This window comes from Sander lucioperca, chromosome 5, assembly GCF_008315115.2.
Source record: "Sander lucioperca isolate FBNREF2018 chromosome 5, SLUC_FBN_1.2, whole genome shotgun sequence".
Lineage (NCBI taxonomy): Eukaryota > Metazoa > Chordata > Actinopteri > Perciformes > Percidae > Sander > Sander lucioperca.
In genome coordinates, this window is record NC_050177.1 from 2,744,666 (window position 1) to 2,763,113 (window position 18,448).

General features: G+C 42.1%; 1 protein-coding gene across 1 annotated transcript; it reads left to right on the forward strand.

The window, feature by feature from the left end:
* Window positions 1-283: 283 nt before the first annotated feature.
* oafa (OAF homolog a (Drosophila)) lies at window positions 284-18,202 on the forward strand. The gene is made up of 4 exons (XM_031297033.2): window positions 284-1,041; window positions 14,424-14,558; window positions 14,696-14,876; window positions 16,262-18,202. The coding sequence occupies exons 1-4, from the start codon at window positions 811-813 to the stop codon at window positions 16,534-16,536; spliced, it is 822 nt and encodes a 273-aa protein (XP_031152893.1). The 5' UTR covers window positions 284-810; the 3' UTR covers window positions 16,537-18,202.
* Window positions 18,203-18,448: the final 246 nt, after the last annotated feature.

The window sequence follows — 18,448 nt, forward strand, 5'->3', positions numbered from 1 at the left end:
AACTGAATAAAAATCTTTAACAATAACGTGTTTTTTTTAAAGCTATTAGTTATTGTTGTTTGCTTTTTGATTACCACCAGCCGCAGGTTATTGTTTGCCCAGTCTTTTATTTATCCCTACACGACAAGAGCCCCATCCACAAAACTATGATTTACAAATCCTAACAACACCTTTGTTATAATTGTTGGGGGTATTATTAGTTCAGCCTGCTTGCTGGAGTGCAGGAGGATCACATGAGGCCTTTAGGGGGATGGGCAGAGTTTAAAGAGGGCGGTATGGCTTTAAGAGTTTACTACCATCACTGCACTCACTCACACACTCACAAAAAGTTTGGAGGCCAGGCGAGCACCGGGATACTGACGGATAGGAAGTGACGAGACTTCATGAATTGCAGAAGGGGGAGAAAAAAAAAAGGAGACGGGAATATCAACACAAAGCAGAATGAGAAGCAACGTGCGATCATCGGACTACTGGCTGTAGCGCTGGGGAAACTGAAATGCGCATGACCTTATCAACAACGCCGGAGCGAGAGACTTTCAATGGAAGTGAGCTCGGCTCCCAGAAGTGAAAAGCAGAGATTTTAGTAAAGGGGGATTGTCGTCTGATTTCTATGACCGTGCTTGTGATTCTGGAAAGTGCTGGCACACGGGTGCATATGGAAGTACGACCTATAAACTGTAACCCCACTTTCAATATGAAGGAAAAGACTTTACGAAAAAATCCAAGAAACTAGTTAGGGGATATGAACGTAGATCTTTTTATTTCGCCTCTATTTTTTCCTCTGTCGGGTTCAGTTTTGCGTCTGTGGGGATGTTTGCGAGTTGCGTCTCTGCGGCTTCAGTTGGGATACTGACCCGTCTCTGCGCCCTGGTGCTGGTCGTCGCTGTGGGACTCGGTTCAGAGTTGCGGGTCCGGGTCCGGCTCGCTGACGGACTGGTGACCGAGGAGGTTTTGGAGGCGGACAGTGAGAGAGACTCGATATCACTGGAGTTCAAGCAGGGAGATGGAACACTCATCACTTTTGTGGCAGACTTCAAACAGGTGAGAGGGTCATCCTGTCACACTAAACGCTGTTGTACTTTCAGAGGACGTTGCCCTCACTCATTCTGACACCCAGGTGATATAAGATGTGTAAGATGCTATTAGAAAGTCTCAAATGACTGTATCATTGTAAATTTGGCCTGAACCAGAGCTTGTTACAACTGAGCCCGTTTATTGGTTCCCTAAATGAAGTATGGGCCCATCAGTGCTCCTTGAGAATGGGTGTTAAATAATGTAGCCTATCAAATGTTTTAATAGCGAATTTATACTGTATAGTCCGACATAATTGTAATGTTAAAAAACATTATTGGTCATCCCTAAAATTAGGCAAAGTCCAAGAAGACACTGATCCTTTTTTGAGACTTTGGGACCTCCTGGAGATCTCTCAGGGACTGTTAGTGGTACCCAGCCTTCACGTTGGGAACCACTGATTTAATTTAAATCATTTAACAATTTCACCTAATGGAGGCTTCAAATCTGAAGGTAGTGTGTATGTTTCACATGACCAGAAACCCATGCTCTTACAAATCCAAGTCCAATCTGATGTCCCTAGGTTTAAGGTCTAAAGCCCCAAAACAAAGTGTGATAGGTAGGAGTAAATTACCCAGTCCTTGATGCCTTTTATCTTCTTTTTTTTTTTTTTTTTTTTTGATTATCTCATGAGATCAGCCCCAGATCTATATCCCATTACGACTGAAATCAAGTTATCACAATAACTAGTGGTCAAGCTAAATGGTTGCCTCTTGGTAAGAATGCAGGGTCACTAATCTGAGGCTTAAAGGCCCAGTGTGTAACATGTTTAGTTGTTCATTATCAAAATCTGTGTTGTTTAAAACATGTCCTTTTTCATGAATATTTACCACCACCATCAATTCCAAGTATTCCTATTGGCTTGAAATTTAACATTTGCATTCGCATGAACTGGGGTAGATGCTCCATATTCATGCGCCATCTTAAAATACCTTAGCCGGTAAGGGACATACAGGACATACTGCTCCGCTTTTTGCGTTTTCGCTGTCACATGATAAACTCACAGCTGCTGCTAAGGCCCTGACACACCAACCAGACGTGCCGACCGTCGGCAGAAAAGCCAGTCGGACTGATCAGTCGGGTCCCGAGGTCCAAAAAATGCCTCAGAACACACTGAGGAGACGCCGACTTGAGCGTACGCTCTGCGCGTGCGCGAAACATAATACGTCTCCATAGCAGCAGGCGGCGCTGCTCTGTATTGTTTCCATTAACAGTCTGATTATTTACCAGAAAATGAAAACCGGCAGCTGATTGGACGAACGCGTCACATGGTTCTTTTTTCTCCGGAAATTCACCAAGCCCCCAGGAAGAGCGGCGAATCTAAAAGCCACCATGGGCTTAGCGGATAACCGTGGTACTGCACCCCATGGCCCAGAAAGACTTTTCACATAGACCTTGCATGGCGAAAGAAACATCTATATTTCAGCGGATAATTTATTTCTGGGTATATCAACCTACCACCCGAACACTGAAAGGGTCCTTGTTTAAAACGTTACGTTTTTAACATTTTTACTACATTCACTAGAAGCGAATCCAGAATTATTAAATTTGGCATAATGAACGCGCATAGTGGACGCGAGCAGAGCCGCGGGACTGCGCCCGCCCGCTCACATGACTGTTCTCCCGAGCTCATGTAGCTAGCTGTAATAATGGATATAGCTAATGGTTGTAGTTCACCATGTGTTCTATTAATAAGTCCATGGTGTTATCTTATGACGTCATGATACATCCCAGGGATGTATGTAGCTGCTGTAAAGCCTGTTAGCTACGTGGATGTAACGTCATTAGCGTGTCCCAAACTGTCGGGCTATCGGCTAGCTAGCTAGTTGCTAACATCAGGGGTAGCTAGCATGGCTGTATTAAGATCTATAGCTACATAGCTAACTATATGCCTACATAACGTTACTACAGACATAGTGATTACATTGCCTTGGTTCTCTCTTATGATACATCCGAGGGCTGTATGCTGTAAAGCTTGTAACGTGGATGAGAGCTGAAGCCATGGATGAGCTTTGTTCACGAAACTGCAGGCTAACTGCTAGCTAGTAGCACAACATAATTATTAAATCTCCTTGGTTGTCTAGCTAAATACATCTATCGTTTATTTAGCTAAGCATGTAAACGATAGGGAACAACGAAAACAGTGTTTAACGTTAGTGAATATTTTAGACAATGAAACGGCGAGTTCATAAGTTCGCCACTTGTAAGAGACACGACAGAGAAGCTCATGAACGCGCATGTTGCTACCGGTTGCTACGACAACGCAAACAAATTGTTGCTAGTGCGCATGCCCATCGTGAGCCAACCAGCGTTATGGGCCAACAATGCGGAAGAGCCGAGCTCCATGTTTGCTTTATGCGCTTTTGAGCACTCTCATTAGAACGTACGGGGCTTCCCGCCGAACACTGGATCCAGTTCTCTTAATACATCCATGAAATTCACAGCCAGACTGTCATGGCGGCTTGTTCAGAATACAATTTCATATTGTACTAAAATAGTTCACCTAAACGTGTTTCTGAAAACATTTTAAGCCAGAAATATGCCATGCAGTTTCTGAATCTGTCTTCATTTCAGATCGACAAAGGTTAGTTTAAAAGATTTTCGTCAGATTTTGAGCGGCTCATCCGCTTGCCATTTCCGGGCGAGTCCCGACTGCCCTGTCCTCGACTGAACATGTCGGGTCGGCCCAAATGAGTGCCGACGGCTCCTCGGACGGCCGACGGCACGGGACACACCGAACAGACTCGAGTCACTGACCTCGCCAGACGGCCCGACGCCTGATTATCGGGCTGGTGTGTCTTCTCTGGGTATCGTCGCTTCCCGGCCCCGGCAAGTTTGAAGAAGGAAACATGGAGGACCGCACATATTCAAAATCCAAATTTCAGGAACAGGAGTCTTCTTTTTTGCCCAGAAAAAGAAAAAATTATATTGAAAAGAGCAAGAGACCGGCGTCATCAGAAAAAAAAGAGTGAAGGCTACCGTAGCTGTAATACGTACTTTGAACTGCGTGGCGCGAGAGAGTTGATTGTGATATATGATCTCAACGCTAGATGGGAGAAATTCCTACATATTGGACCTTTTTAAAGGAAAGCATCCCAAAAGCATAAACCTCCTGCAGCAGACACTGAAACTCACACATAAACTTAAGTACAACTTAGTCATAGTAGTTTCACTCATCTTTTTCCATCTCCCTCACGAGTTGCACAGAGGTCAAGGCAGCTGCTGCTCCTTAGATGTGGATGTCCACGCACCCCAATGGCCTTCAAACCCCTGCTGCTGATGGGCCCGGCCCCGAGCGGCCATATTTGGCATTCTTCTAAAAGTAGACAAGCCGATCAAGTGTCCCTCCCTAACCAGCACTACATTCATGATTTTTGGAAAGATGACAGTTTCACTTTTGACAATCACTACTCAGAGACACATAAATGTCAGTCCGGGAAGGAAAACTACAACTGCTGTGCGCAAGGGGATGGACTCACAGAGGCGCACGGAGCAAAGGCATGTGTGTGTGATGGTTGCTGTCACACAGAAGCTGACAAGCTGGCGAGATGTGAAGGGGGAGATTTACCAGGATTAAGTGGGCATGTCTGACCTTTTTGATCTGCACGTCTGGTTCACTAACCAAAACAGCTAATTTAGAGTTGAAAGAGAAGAGGCCGTCGCCCCCAATCATTGGTGACACACCAATATAAAGAGACATACACTGATCTGTGAGCAGGGAGTCTTTGCTTGGTCGCGCAGGCGCCCCCGTGTTGCCGCGGCCCTTCATGCATATACACACGTCCGTGCACACGCACATACATATGCACATGTGGTTTTGTTTATTTGAATAAAGCCAACAGAACCTCTTAGATCACTTTACTTTTCCACTGCCTGATTTATCTGTTCCAGTTGTAGGTCTGCCTCCTTGCCCCCCCCCCTCCCCTTTCTGTCTCTTTCTCCCCCTGTCCCCCTCTCTGTCTTTTGCTCACTTCTTCCTGCCCTCTCCTCAATTTCTCCTGCATGTGGTTTTCATTCAGCTCTTGTGCAGTATCTCCAAGATTTATGGAAAGTTGGAAGAGCTGTCCCATCCAGCTGCCATGAGTATAAAGTCCAGATGGACGTGTGGGAAGAAGAGTGTTTTAACATGGATGTTAAACACTGGAGATTTATAATGCACTATACAGCCAAAGGTAGATAGGTACTGTGCATGTTAGTGTTATTCCTGTTACTCATTATTGACTGAACAAGCCTTTATGCTATCCAATTATACATGTTTGATTCAACCAGGATTGAGGTCTAAGTTCACTAGCATCCTAAAAACAACCTCTATAAATAATCAGACAGCAGCCGCCTTGCTCATTTCTGCTTTGTGAATACGTGGCAAAGATGTGATGGTAAATGCTAAAGTCATTAGACACTGGGAGAGTGGTCTGCTGGATGTGAGAAGGAAGTTAAGTCAACCTTATCCAAGCAATAAATCACTGTGAGAATCAGCTGTACTGTGATTTCAGGAGGGTTACATTTGCTCTGAAGGCATGTAGACATATGGAAAACACGATGTGGTTTAGCTTGCTCATAATACCTCTGTGTTATGTTGAGTAAATAATCTCATCATGTAGATAACCTCTTCTATTCAATTCAAACCACTGGAAAACTGATATCACTTTTGCGAAAGGAAGGTATCGTGGGAGGGAGTTGATCATTCACTGTGTAGTCTGTAATTGCATGTGTAGGTTGCTTAACTTGCTCAAATCTTTAGGGAGAGTTGTTCGTAATCTCACTATTTTTTCACTCCCGTCTGGTATCACAGTGTAAGTATTTACAGCCAAATCTTCTCTAAATATTGTAAAATTGCAGCAATCTGTTTGCAGTTCAGTAATATCCTGATGGCATGCTCAATGTCACCGTACAATTATTTCAAGACGAGACAAATCAGATGTGCTGTTGTATCCTTGAATAGACCGTTCCTCTTAAGTCATTTGCCGAGTCGGTGCAGATCAGATTTTTTTTTTTTCTTCAGCAACCACTGCAACGATTTATGGTCTAACACAGTCTAAGACCTTGAGCTGAACATAAACCATGGCTTGGAGTTTAATCTAAGGGAAATGTCTCACATATTTGAGAGCCTGTTTTGGGTCTTTCCAGATGTAGTAACTTTGTCGGAGAAGCTAATCAGTTTGCACTCTGTGTGTCTTACTTTCATGTCTAACTAGTGGGTTTGATCAATGCAGGAATGTTAACGACTTCACAGGCAGACCTCGGCTGACTTAACACTTGAAGAAGGTTTAATTTCTGGGATGCAATGGTGTACATCCTTGTGCATGTATTGTAACATGCACTTTGGACCTATAATAAAACATCTCCACCCACACTAGTGTTTTCAGATCAGTCTGACAGTCCGCTGTCCTTGCAGGAATGACAAGAGAAAGCGCTTAAACATTGTCATTTTGGGATAAATAAGCCATTTAAGCCAGTAGCTTTCTAACTGAAGTTATGACTAAAGTTGTCAAAAAGCTTAATAAGTGCAACCCATAATACAACATCAAACCATTTTCAAAGTAATTAACTTTAGAGAGTATTTTTTTCTGTGCTGGAAAGTGTTAAATGTATCGACATTAGTGTAGACATGGCATGAGAGTGACCTCTTGCTATGCTGCTGGGTCCCGGGAGCAACAGATGTTGGAGGCCACTTGACACTCACTATCTCACACTATCATGTTAAATGGGTTTGGGTTTTGTAAACAATGGCACCGTGGTGAGATGAGAATGAGCTTGCGCACCGTTTTTATAGATTCTCATTTCATTTCAGCCTTATAAACAGGATTGTGTTTCAGCTAGGGGCTGATTTACCCTCAGGTAAATTCACTCTAGTGTATATTCTGATTGTCTTCAAAGCACAGAGGCTTTATGGATACGCCCAATGCCAACAGTAAGCTTGCTGTAAGAGTGAAAAGGAGATTCTTCACACACCCTCATGTGCTATGCCAAACACTGGATGAGAGTTGGGGGTGGGGAGGCTGGTTGGTTGGCATTTCTATGTGCCCTTCCTTTGGGATATACAGTAGAGTCAGAGTATCTATAGATCCATTTTGGCAGAAGCCCGTTCTCTCACAGCCTTCACATATTGCTTCACCCATTAGAATTGTCCAAATGGATTTAAGCTGTGGCCTTTATTAGCTATTAGGCAAACTCTCCTGTGTGTGAGGAGTGCTGGCAATCCATTTTGTTTTGTTTTTTGTTTGTGGGAAATGCCGGTGTTTGCCAAAAGAAGCAACTACCAGTGTTTTTTTTTTCCCGGATGGCATGTACTTTACTTGCCTCTCACTCAACCCTGGAACACCATCCCACTTTGTCACTTGCACAAACTTGTAAAGTGTTTTTTACAGGTAAGTGTCACCTGCTCCGGGAAATGTTGTTGTTTCAGACACCACTGAGGACACATTATAGGTGCACGAGTTTTCCTCTCTACTGTTGTGAAAGGTCACTGTGAGTCATCTGCGAGTCACCAACGCTCAGTGAAATCATCCATGAGAGAAATTGTCCCATGACGGAGTGAAAATGAAACACACCTCAAAAAAGACTTCAGTTTCTTTTCCTCAACCCTAATAAATTCAAGCTTTTGTTGACGTTGCACAGTACCTTAGAAGACCTCTACTCCTACTCTGTTTCCGTTTTTCATGCTATGGCTTTTTCAGTGTGGGAGAGCGAAACTCCACAGATAAGTTACTGCATTGTAAAACAAGATGTGTGATTCAGAGGTACTGTAACCCTCTTACTTGTCTAGAAAGTGATCTCTGTTTGGCATTACTTTCTTGACATGTTACTTGGAATTTGAGTATGAGGCCACGTCCACACGTTCCAAAACGATCTTTTTTTCCCCCGTCTTCCCTGGAACCGTGTATTAAAAAAAAAAAAAAAATGCGGCTTCGCTGTCCAAACAAAGCCAAAAGGGAGCCGTTTTCAACGGACCCGTTTTTCACCCTGGGACCAGGTTTAAAAAGGGTGCGTTTACAGGATTTGTTTGGACGATCGGCCAAAACGTGCGTTTGCATCAAAAATCATCTCCGTGTGGATGGCCCCTGAGTGTTTCCTTTGCAGGAAAAAGATTACACGTTTCACTGTTTCTTTTGCAATGTGTGCAGGCAGCGGACCCTTTTAAAGAGAGACCACTATCATCCACCTTAACACAATTTCCCATGATCAGGGACAGTGGACTGCATGTTTCTGTGGCAACAGCCTTTGATGGACAAGAAGACAGTAGTTGTGGCTTGCATTGTTTATAGTTGTGATCATTTTGAACTACCTCAGAGGTTTCAAGATTGCAGTTGGCAACACAAAAAGCTAACAAAGGGTTTACTCTGCCAAGGCTTCTGTTCTGTTTTTCACAGTGTCCTGAAATGTCCTTTTGTCAAATTCATGGCTGTGTCCTTTTGGCTAGCTCAGTCTGGTAACTTTCAAAGTAATTTCACAGTTCAGTACAGTTCAGTCAGTTCTGGTGCTAAAGTTATAAGGGTCCACACATCATCCTTTTTCTTGTCAAATAAACTGCTTTTGTGTCACTTCTCCAGTCACAAAACACAGTTTGAATTGTCAAAGTTCTGGAACAGAGCAAGGAAGTCACATATTCCAAATAGTTAAATAAGAATGGAGTCTACAGAACTGACTTCTCCTGTTTGTTCTTTTACAAAGATGAGAGGTCAAACACTCTGATAACATTCTAACCTTCTTTTTTTTTAATGAAAATTTAGATGTAAGAATTGAATTTTGCTTTTTTTAAATGCAGGTTGTTTAATGACATTTGTATATGAGACTTTGAAAAAGATATTATTAGTAAAGGTCTTTAAAATATTACTAATGAGATTCTGATTGAAAAGCTGTTTGTGTGTCCCCTGCAACCGGATATGAAAGCTGTGGGACAACGGTTAGAGGCTGAATGGGGCTGTAGCCATCTCTATTGTTTATGCCTTACGTATCTATCTGCCTCATTTCCTTCCCTGTTAGCACTCACTGTTTGTGTCCCTCTCATTTCCTGAATGCAAAGTCTCCATAAACAGTTTGGGTGTCTGGATAATTGTATCCAGATTCTGTGTGAATGAATAGTTCCCTCATTGTGGTTGGCACATACTTTGCACAGGTTTGAAGACTTTTAAGGATCCAAGGCTGTTGGTGGAGTTTTTGTGGCTGTATTTCTGAGTTAATGTATTAACACTCCAAGTAAGTTACCTTCCATTGCTGTCAGGAGAATAGGCGAGGGGAACACCTTTTCTTTCTGCGGCCTCCAGTGTTTTTCTTGTCCATTCACTACCACTGTTTACTAATTGGTTCACTCTTTGGACAGCCAGGTGTGACCAGCCCCAAATGTGACTCCACATTCCTGCCTTTGGAGCCTATGTAATTAGCCTCAACTCAAGCATTTCGTAGCGCAACAGCTTTTCTCCCACTTCTTTTGTCTGTGAGAGTCTGTCTCACCCTGTCTCCCTCTGTCTCCCAACGTGATCTTTAATCCCTGCCTACACCTGTGCTTTTTGACTGGGCTCCCCTCGTGCACCAAGACAAATATCCTCCCCATCACCAAACATAGTAAATCCGTATGTTTTTAAAGGGGAGTCGGAGCCATTTAGGCAGGTTAGGAGATCCTAAAAGTAAACACATTTCATCACTTATGTCTCTACAAATACAGGCCAAAGGGATAAACTGGAAGCCTGATTGATGCTGAAACGGTGAGCTTTTATATTAGCATTGTAGATTTGTGTTACTATGCAAGCTCATTAGCTGTTGACTTGGAAAAGGCCGTAGAGATTTCTAGAATTCTAGTTGTTGGCTAGTTTTTTTTTTTTTTTTTTTTTTTATATTTCAAAAACCTTTTGGATTCCGCTCCAGCAGCTTGCTTGAAAAAAACATGATCCCAAATGACTCATCAGAGCGTGGCTGACCCAACAGTCCTATCCAGCCAGCCATCAGCCTAATCGACAGACAGGGTCTTAGAGGGGATTGGAAAACAGGAAGGACAGGGGATAGCTACTGGCACACTGTGTCTGTGTGTGCATGCGTTTGTATGTGTTTAAAAGTACATCCATGAATGCAAGTGTAAGTTGGCACAGTTGGTATTGCCCCCAAAGTGAGATGTACATGTCTTGCAGTAGTCATTTCACCAGGAGATTTAAACTGCTTCTAGCTATAGAACCTTCATAGAAAATAACCTTATTATTCTCTCAGTAAAGGGCCTCACAAAGCTCTGATTTTCACAGCCAGTAAACCAGGTATGTCCTCTGTGAAGAGAACATATTTAGCTAGCTGGGTTACAACTACAGTGATGGAGAATGTTCACTGTAAATGGCACCCTTTGAGTGTCTGAATAGGCTTTTGTGCACCTCTTAAATAACCTGGCCCACCAAAGGTAACCACCAATGAAACAGGCCTCCACCTCTCTCCTGTTTAACAGGTCTTAGTATGACACACTAGTCAGGTTGCATGAATACAGCCTTGTGTTTGGCCGTTGGCCAGTGGTAGTTTGTCTGCAAATGGACTAAGCCCCGGGTGTCAAGGAGCAATGCTTAGGAATCTGTACTTGTGTGGATTATTTATAGCCATGCTGACATTTACACTGCTCTGGTAGGGAAAAACTCAAGGCTCCGCTGTCCTTTTATTATGGTATTACCCGCCTTTTTCTAGACGGGGAAATGTCTCTCTCTCTTTTAATTCTTAATGTCCGTACCTGGTGATTTCCTCTAAATGTTGGTCTGCAAACCTTTAATTTTATGTAGGTCTGTGGAAATGCACTTTTTAACGGGTGACTCATTTTCCTGAATTAGGCTTCACTTCTTTTAAGGAGTAGTTGTGAATTCAAGTGGCCTTACTCCTTTTCAAGCTGGAGCAGGCCCACTCGACTATGATGTCCTAAAGTTAAATGTGTGTGTCCCCGAAACGGGCTGCAATGTTACCCTATGGGACATTTACGAACTGGCATTGTACGTTCACTAAAAGTGCTTGTTTTTGCCACTGAAAGGCTCAGACTGTTTGAACTTTATGGAAAGGACCCTACAGAGAAATGAGACATTTTTCTTTACCTTTTGCTTGATCCAGTCTGTTGTTGTTGTGTCTAACCAACTCACTCACGGAGAAGTCTCATTCTGAAATCTCTCTCGTGGTGACTTGTTGCCATAAAACAGTGGCGTGAGAGGAGTGCTGGGAAGAGTTTGTTCTGTTGGGAGTACAGAAAACTAGCTTAGTGTTATTTAAAATATTTTTAATGTCATGGCTCAATATTGGGAAGATTTCGACAATGTGAATGAATCAAGTCACCACTGCAAGATTTCAGGACGAGCCTTCTCTGTGAGTGAGACTTGGTTAAAGACCCGATCAAGCAAAAGGTAAAGAAAAACGTGTTATTTCTCTGTAGGGTCCTTTCCGTAATGTAGACGGGCATTCATAATAACAATCTGAGCCTGTCAGTGGCAAAAACAAGCACTTTTAGAGTATATTGACAGTGCGTAATTGCCCCATAGGATTACGTTTCGTGGCTGCAGGCTGCAGTGTTCTCGCTCAATACTGGAACAATTTCAAAAATAGTTGTCCCCATTATTTACTTAGATACTAAAATATGGTCCAGGTTGAAAAATACCAAAGCTCCTCTTGAACACTGTCTAATGTAACACAACAGGAAACCATATGTTACCCCCTACTGATATCACAGGAGCTTGACACCTGCCTCTTTCATATTTGTCTGATCTTCTGTCAAAGTCATACTGTATTATAGTATACTATAGAATAATTCCCTGACTAAAAAAAATCTCCAACAACTCCACAGATTTTAAAAGAGGTACCTGTTGTTCAGTACTCACTCTCTCCTGGTGTTGGGATACAACATGTGTAAAACCTCCTTTAATTACCACTGCACATTTCACTCTTTGCTGAGATTTCTTTTATCAAACTTTTGACACTGTGTCTGCACAAACAAGCCAGTCTGTGCATGTGCCAGTGCTAGTTTCAGGCAGGCAGAAGTGAGGCTAGTCTTATCCAAACAAACAGTTGAATCCAGCCGCTTCTGTCTGGATGGCGATGTAGAGATGATGTCATCACTCCTTTTGCTTTTAGAAGCATTACAAGCCATGCTGATTATTATCTCAGCGGCATCAAGACCACTAAGATATTAACACTGGTTTGTTATTGCCATTTAATGGCCACAATTACACTTAATTTCTCTCTTAGTTGGCTGGAGACAGAAATATTTTACCGTGTCTTTAATTCAGTGCTATACGATTTAAATGAATAGTGAGTGTTAGATGAGAGAGGTAGATGGTAAAATCAAAACCACAAATTGTTGTTTTTAAAATCCCGATTTTTGTAAAGATTAAACACATGAGCTAGAACGTCTCAATTAGAGGTGATGGTAGGTGGATTTTGTTAACTTCAGACAGAGCAAGGCTTGCCGTTTCCCCCTGTTTCCAGTCATCAAGCTAAGCTAAGCCAATCGACTGCTGGCTGTAGCTTCACATTTAGCATACAGACAGAGTGGTATCGTTTTTTCTCATCTAGCTCTCTGCAAGAAAGCAAATAAGTGCATTTCCAAAAATGTCAAATAATGATTTTAAAGATATTCTATTACAGATGATGTCAACTTGACACAAAGTTACATCAGGAAATGCTGTTGCCACAGTAAGCACTGTTGCTCTCCCCTCATCCTTTTTGGCCTAAATCCAAATGCCGGACATTAGACGTAGACAATCATTAATCTGGACACATAATGACACAAGAGGAGGAGATCTCAGCGTCTACACTGTGCCATTAAGTAAGATCCAAAGAAGCAGAGTTGGTGGAGCTACCCTGCTTTTCTGTAATTACCCAGAGAGCCCTAGGGCAAATCTATGTGGCTGACACAAATGCCTTTCCCCCGTCTTTCTATCCTTTTCTCTGCCGACACACACACACACACACACACACACACACACACACACATACATATGTACACACACAGTGTCCCAGCGTAGCGCCATGTGTCTGCAATATGGGAGGTCTTGAAGTCGTGGCCTCTGCGTCTCCCTACATTTGAGGGGAAATGGCACTCTAGGCCATCTCTCTGTCGGCATTGTACTCCCTCTTCCTTACATCTCACTCCGTTCACTGTGATGTATTCATGCCTCCTGTAGTCTTGACATTCTCTCTAATCATTCAGACTTTGTACTTAAAAAAAAAAAAAAACTAGTGTGTGCTAGTGTTCTACAGTCTGTTTTAATACACTGAGCAGCTCACAGAGATACATGAGGGAAAAATCTGAGGTTAACATCCCATAAACCCTGTGAATCAATATTTGCCCAGTTGTTTGCTTTTCAGTGGTCAAATCGTATCGCATGATTGTCTTGTGTAATACCCGTGCTTGTATTGTACGCCTGCCAGAAACTCTTTTCACAGACAAAAGTGGTTGTTAGAACAAGGAACCAGTGATCATACAAAGTAGTCTATCAAGAACTACAGAGCGTAAACACTTCTAAGGCAGGTTGTATTGCTTTCTTGCCAGTGTGTACACTTCTGCATACAGGAAGTGGGACAAAAGAGCTTAAGGAGAACTCAATGGGGTTATCTCCGGGCTGTTTATCTATCCCAGAGTCCTTCCCGCTCAGGGAGTGAAAGCCTTCAAACTGCAGCCTGTTTGCTTCAGACGGGTGTGTGAAAAGCGGAGGAGGGGTGTTTGGGACTGTGTCTGTCTTGAAGCTGAAGCAGGGGCGGGGGGTGGGGGTGGTGTCTGATGAATAGGGAGACAGGTTTGCTGCTCTGTTCTCCCCACTGTTGAAGCTTCCCATCATGCTTTGCATGCCCTCTTACAGAACTCTTAATGGCCTTGGGTTTGGCGCCAGATCGCTCACACACTTGCCAACAGCAACAAGTTTGTGAATTCTCCACTATCACCATTTTCCTACTTTTAGAGTTCCACCTAAAACAGCGTGGTAAAATGTTTCTGACTTTTACGGCATGTGAGAAACTCAGATAAGTCAAGAAACAGGCCCAGAGCCTTAATTTGACACTACAAAAAACCAGAGCATGACTGGAGCAGTTGCACAGGCCTACAGACAATAAAAAGTATCAACAAACTGTCAGATGAGGCTCTAAGGGCATTGTGAATATAAACCCCTCTTTACTTTTAGCAGACAGTTGTTTGAACATCTTTGATCTCCACATATTGAATTACTTTTGAGTGTCTGGAAAAGTGCTACACTAAGTAGCGCAATGGAAAGAATATTTGTTGTAATCCGTATGAGCATGCACATATAAACAGTAAGTTATTATAACCTCGCTTCATGCACCATTTCACTGTCTTCTGGGAAGCGTCTGTTTATCCGTTCAGCCAGTCATCTCTCATCCCTTATGTCTTGCAGGATGTGAAGATATTCCGAGCGCTGATCCTGGGCGAGCTGGAAAGAGGACAGAACCAGTACCAGGCTCTGTGCTTCATCTCTCGTCTCAACCGCAATGAGATCATCCCAAGCGAGTCCATGGCCCGTCTCAGACAGGTATGACGTCAAGACATGATGCAGAATTTGTGTTGTATTATCAACATTTTCAGCTCTTGAAAAAAAATCAACATTTACAGTATATTGTTCAGAGCATCTGAGGGTGTGAACACTGATCTTTTGTGTTGTCTGCTCAGAAAAATCCTCAGGCTATTCGCTTGGCAGAGGAGCGGAGAGGACTGGAGCAGCTGACGATGAGCGCTGCGGTCAATCTAAGTCAGGCCTCTCAACTCAGCTCCCATGTCCACAACATGTGCAGTGAGGCCCATGAGGCCATTTACACCAGGGAGTCCGATGTCAAACACTGGCTGGAAAAAGGTCGGAGGTCATCTTATGTTTGTTTATCATTGAAACTGGCAAAAGTTCTGTTTTGGCAAAATGTTGTCTGTTGTCCTGTCTCTTTCTCGTCTCGCCCATCCCTCCAGATTGTCTCTAACCACTATATTTCTGTACTGACAGTCTTTATCTCGCAGACACTCTATCTTTCCAGTTTTTTATCACCCAAACACCTTTTTCCACTTCATTTGAGTGAAAGTATTATCTGGCTTTTTGTTGATAAGGCTCTATTACTGTTCATGCTGTCTATATTTACCTTCCTCTTTGTCTCTTTACATTCATGATAAATCTTGAAAAAATAATCAGTTAAACATCTCTAAATAGAGATAGTGTGTGTGTGTGTGTGTGTGTGTGTGTGTGTGTGTGTGTGTGTGTGTGTGTGTGTGTCTTATGTGAAATCAGTTTGACTAAAATAACAAAATTATTGGTTTTGGCGAGATTAAATTAACTGAAATGTTCAATATAATGATTTGGGGGCCCAGGCAAACAGCGTCCTGCTTTACTTTTCACCATTTCTCTAACTTGCAATGTTGGTATTGGCAGTGGTACTCAAAACGTTTTTTTTCTGAAGTATAACTATTAATAGTAAAACTATTAATACTGCACAGTACAAGTCCTGCATTCAAATGTTTACTTCAGGTGAAAAGAGAGGCATTGTAACAGCACAATGTAATTACTTTTACTTAACGTCTGTTCAAGGTGAAGCTTTCAACTCTAATTTAATGCTAGATAGTTTAGTGTGTAATTATGCGTCATATTTTAATTGGGATATTTTGTGAGTAACATCTGAATCTCCAACGTAACCATTAACATTTCTCTGTCAGGTAAATGTAGTAGTACAATGTTTTCCTTTGAAGTAAAAGTACACAGTAAGTCAGTAGTATACAGTTGGGTGGCTTTGGGGGCCTTCTGTAAGTAATTTTTGGGTACAATGGCACATTGAAAAAAGCTAAAAGCAGCAATACCACAGGCCAAGCAACCGGCCTGTTCCAAACAGGCACATTTTGAACGGGCACTGTACTAGTTGTAATAAAGTCCATATTATCCAGGCTGAGGAGAATCCATATGACAGCACTATTATCCACTGACAGCACTGTTAGAGAGGAAACAATGTTGATGGTCATGGTTCACCAAGCACTACGCACCATTATCAGCGGAGGGAATCACAGTAGCATCTCCTTTGCATAACAAAGCACCCCTTTTACGGCACCATCTCCCCTCCTTTTAGCCACTTTGTTAACCCTATTCAGTTCAATACAGTATTTAATTGAGTGAAATTAGAAAGAGAATTATGCACACAACAGCTGCTTTTTGTTTTTAATACTGCAAGCTCTGACAGTAATGCCCCTCTGCTGTCTGTGTTATAGGAGTGGATGGCTCCATATTCGATGTCCTGCCCCAAACAACCGAGGTGCCCGGCTTTCAGGCCTGTCACTCTACTAAAGACTTGTGGCAGCCCTGTCTCTGCACATACAGCCTGCGCCTGGAGTGGTACCCATGTCTGCTGAAGTACTGCCGCAGCCGGGACACCATGGGCAAAGGCTCCACCTACAAATGTGGCATTAAGAGCTGCAGCAAGGGCTACCATTTCACTTACTATGTTCCCCAAAAGCAGCTGTGTCTATGGGACGAGGAGACCTAGCATTTTGTTCGGGATGGTTAAGAAAAGAGAAAAACATTTTTTCCCCCAGCCAAGCCAATGCTTCCCCGCCCATGCTATTCAAAGTAAACACAGTAACACAGTTTATGTGATGCTAAACTGTCTCAGGTGGGGAGTGGTGAGATCCAGATGGCCAAGCTGAAACAGAAATGAATTCAGGTTCCAAATGAGACCAAAACCTTTGAAGAAGAAGAGATGCAGCACGTCATTCTAAGAGGACCCACTACCTTTTTAAGCTTTTTCTAGGAAAATGACATATCGTTGTCAGCTATAATGTGACTTTGCCAAGAAGCTGTCACTTTTGTTCCTTTTTGGAGAAATGATTGGAGCAGATGACAGTGCCAACAACAATAACCTCCCAAACAAGCTACAGTATGCACAAAGCTGGACAGTGCATTTCTGGTCAGTTAAACACCAGCAAAGAGTCCCACTCTGATCAAAGGAGTCATACTGGATAAACATAATCTTCCATCCTGGTGAAGGAAAATTTGGATTATGGAATTGTCTTTCTTATAAAGCTCTGTGAAAAACTGTTTATAGCCAGCAAAATACCTGTTTATAACTGCCTGTTTATATTGTAAGCTGGCTGACAAAGGTAATGCTTCTTCAGTGCTGGCTTTATTTATTTTGGTTGCAAATTGAAATTATTGAGAACTTTTTTTTGTATTGTTTTGCATTAATCAAGCTCTAAAGTCTAAACCACAGGTCCTCAGTGACAATAAGTTTTCAAAAACATTTCAGAACATTCTAATCTCTTGGATTTTGGATGTTGTTTCTAGACTCATCCATACTTCTAGCGACTTAGTTGCCACATTTTCATGGTTGTACAAAGAGTGTGGATAAACAGGTTTATTATCTTCTTTAATAGGACAGTTGACACCTCATGCCCACCACTCACATTCTCAGTCTGTTTAACAGTGTCAAATAAACCAAAGTCAAAGGAAATACCGTCAGAAGAAGGGTGTAATGTTTCAGTTTCTAGAAACAGACTTTTCACTGTGGTGTTTTCCCATGTTAGGGTTCACTAAAACTGCAGTATGGCTTTTTTTTAATAATCTATACTGCCACCTTCTGGTTAAACAGTGTTCCATTTTCTTACGTTTTCTGTTGTATCCCAATACCAAAATTCTGTTTTTTGGTTTTCAGTTTTGACTGTTTATGTCAACCGTTAAATGTAAAATATAATTTATGCAACTCAAATCACTGATCATTTTTCATGTGTAATTCAAGGAGCACTTCTTAACTCATGGGACCAAATTTCATTTTGTCTGTCTGTTCTTTAGAGCAATAGATTGAAGTATGATTTTGGTTTGTCTTACCTCCATCTTCAGTTCAGTCTTTACTCGAATATCGAAAGATCATTTTGTGTTTTGTGCGTTAGTATGTCCTGCTAACTAAAGAACCAAATGAGTGAAAGATTTCTATTTTTGGCCTTTACTGGTGATCAAGTGCCTTAACATTTCCGCTGATATCTTTGCGATGTAATTGTAGATTAAGTTTCTAAACATATTTTTTTCTATGAAAGAGTTTTTAATATGTTGTAAAAAAGTTGCAATAAGGAGAAAATGAAGCAAATAGGTAGCTAATATACCATTTAAGAGTTGAGTTTTAAATGAATTGTTTCAATAAAGTCTTTCTTTGCACTGCATACAGTTGTGAGACGTTATTTTTATAGTATTTTGGAGGCATGTTTTACATAATATTTATTCGACCGTGTATAGTAGAGAGCTGACAGGAAATAAGGGAAGAGAAAGAGAACGGTAACATTTAGCAAAGGTCACAGCCTGTGTTCATGTGGAAAATATTTGTTTAATGACCTACTCCTGGGAGGTCAAGCACAGGCATAGCTGCAGCAAGGGGTGGGAATGCATTGTGTGTGGACACTTCGGTAGGG

Bases quoted from the DNA above. Each gene is read 5' to 3' on its own strand.
- oafa (XM_031297033.2), top strand. From the start codon at position 811: ATGTTTGCGAGTTGCGTCTCTGCGGCTTCAGTTGGGATACTGACCCGT. The intron at 14,559-14,695 runs GTATGACGTCAA...TTGTCTGCTCAG, and splicing joins CCATGGCCCGTCTCAGACAG to AAAAATCCTCAGGCTATTCG. The intron at 14,877-16,261 runs GTCGGAGGTCAT...TCTGTGTTATAG, and splicing joins CAAACACTGGCTGGAAAAAG to GAGTGGATGGCTCCATATTC.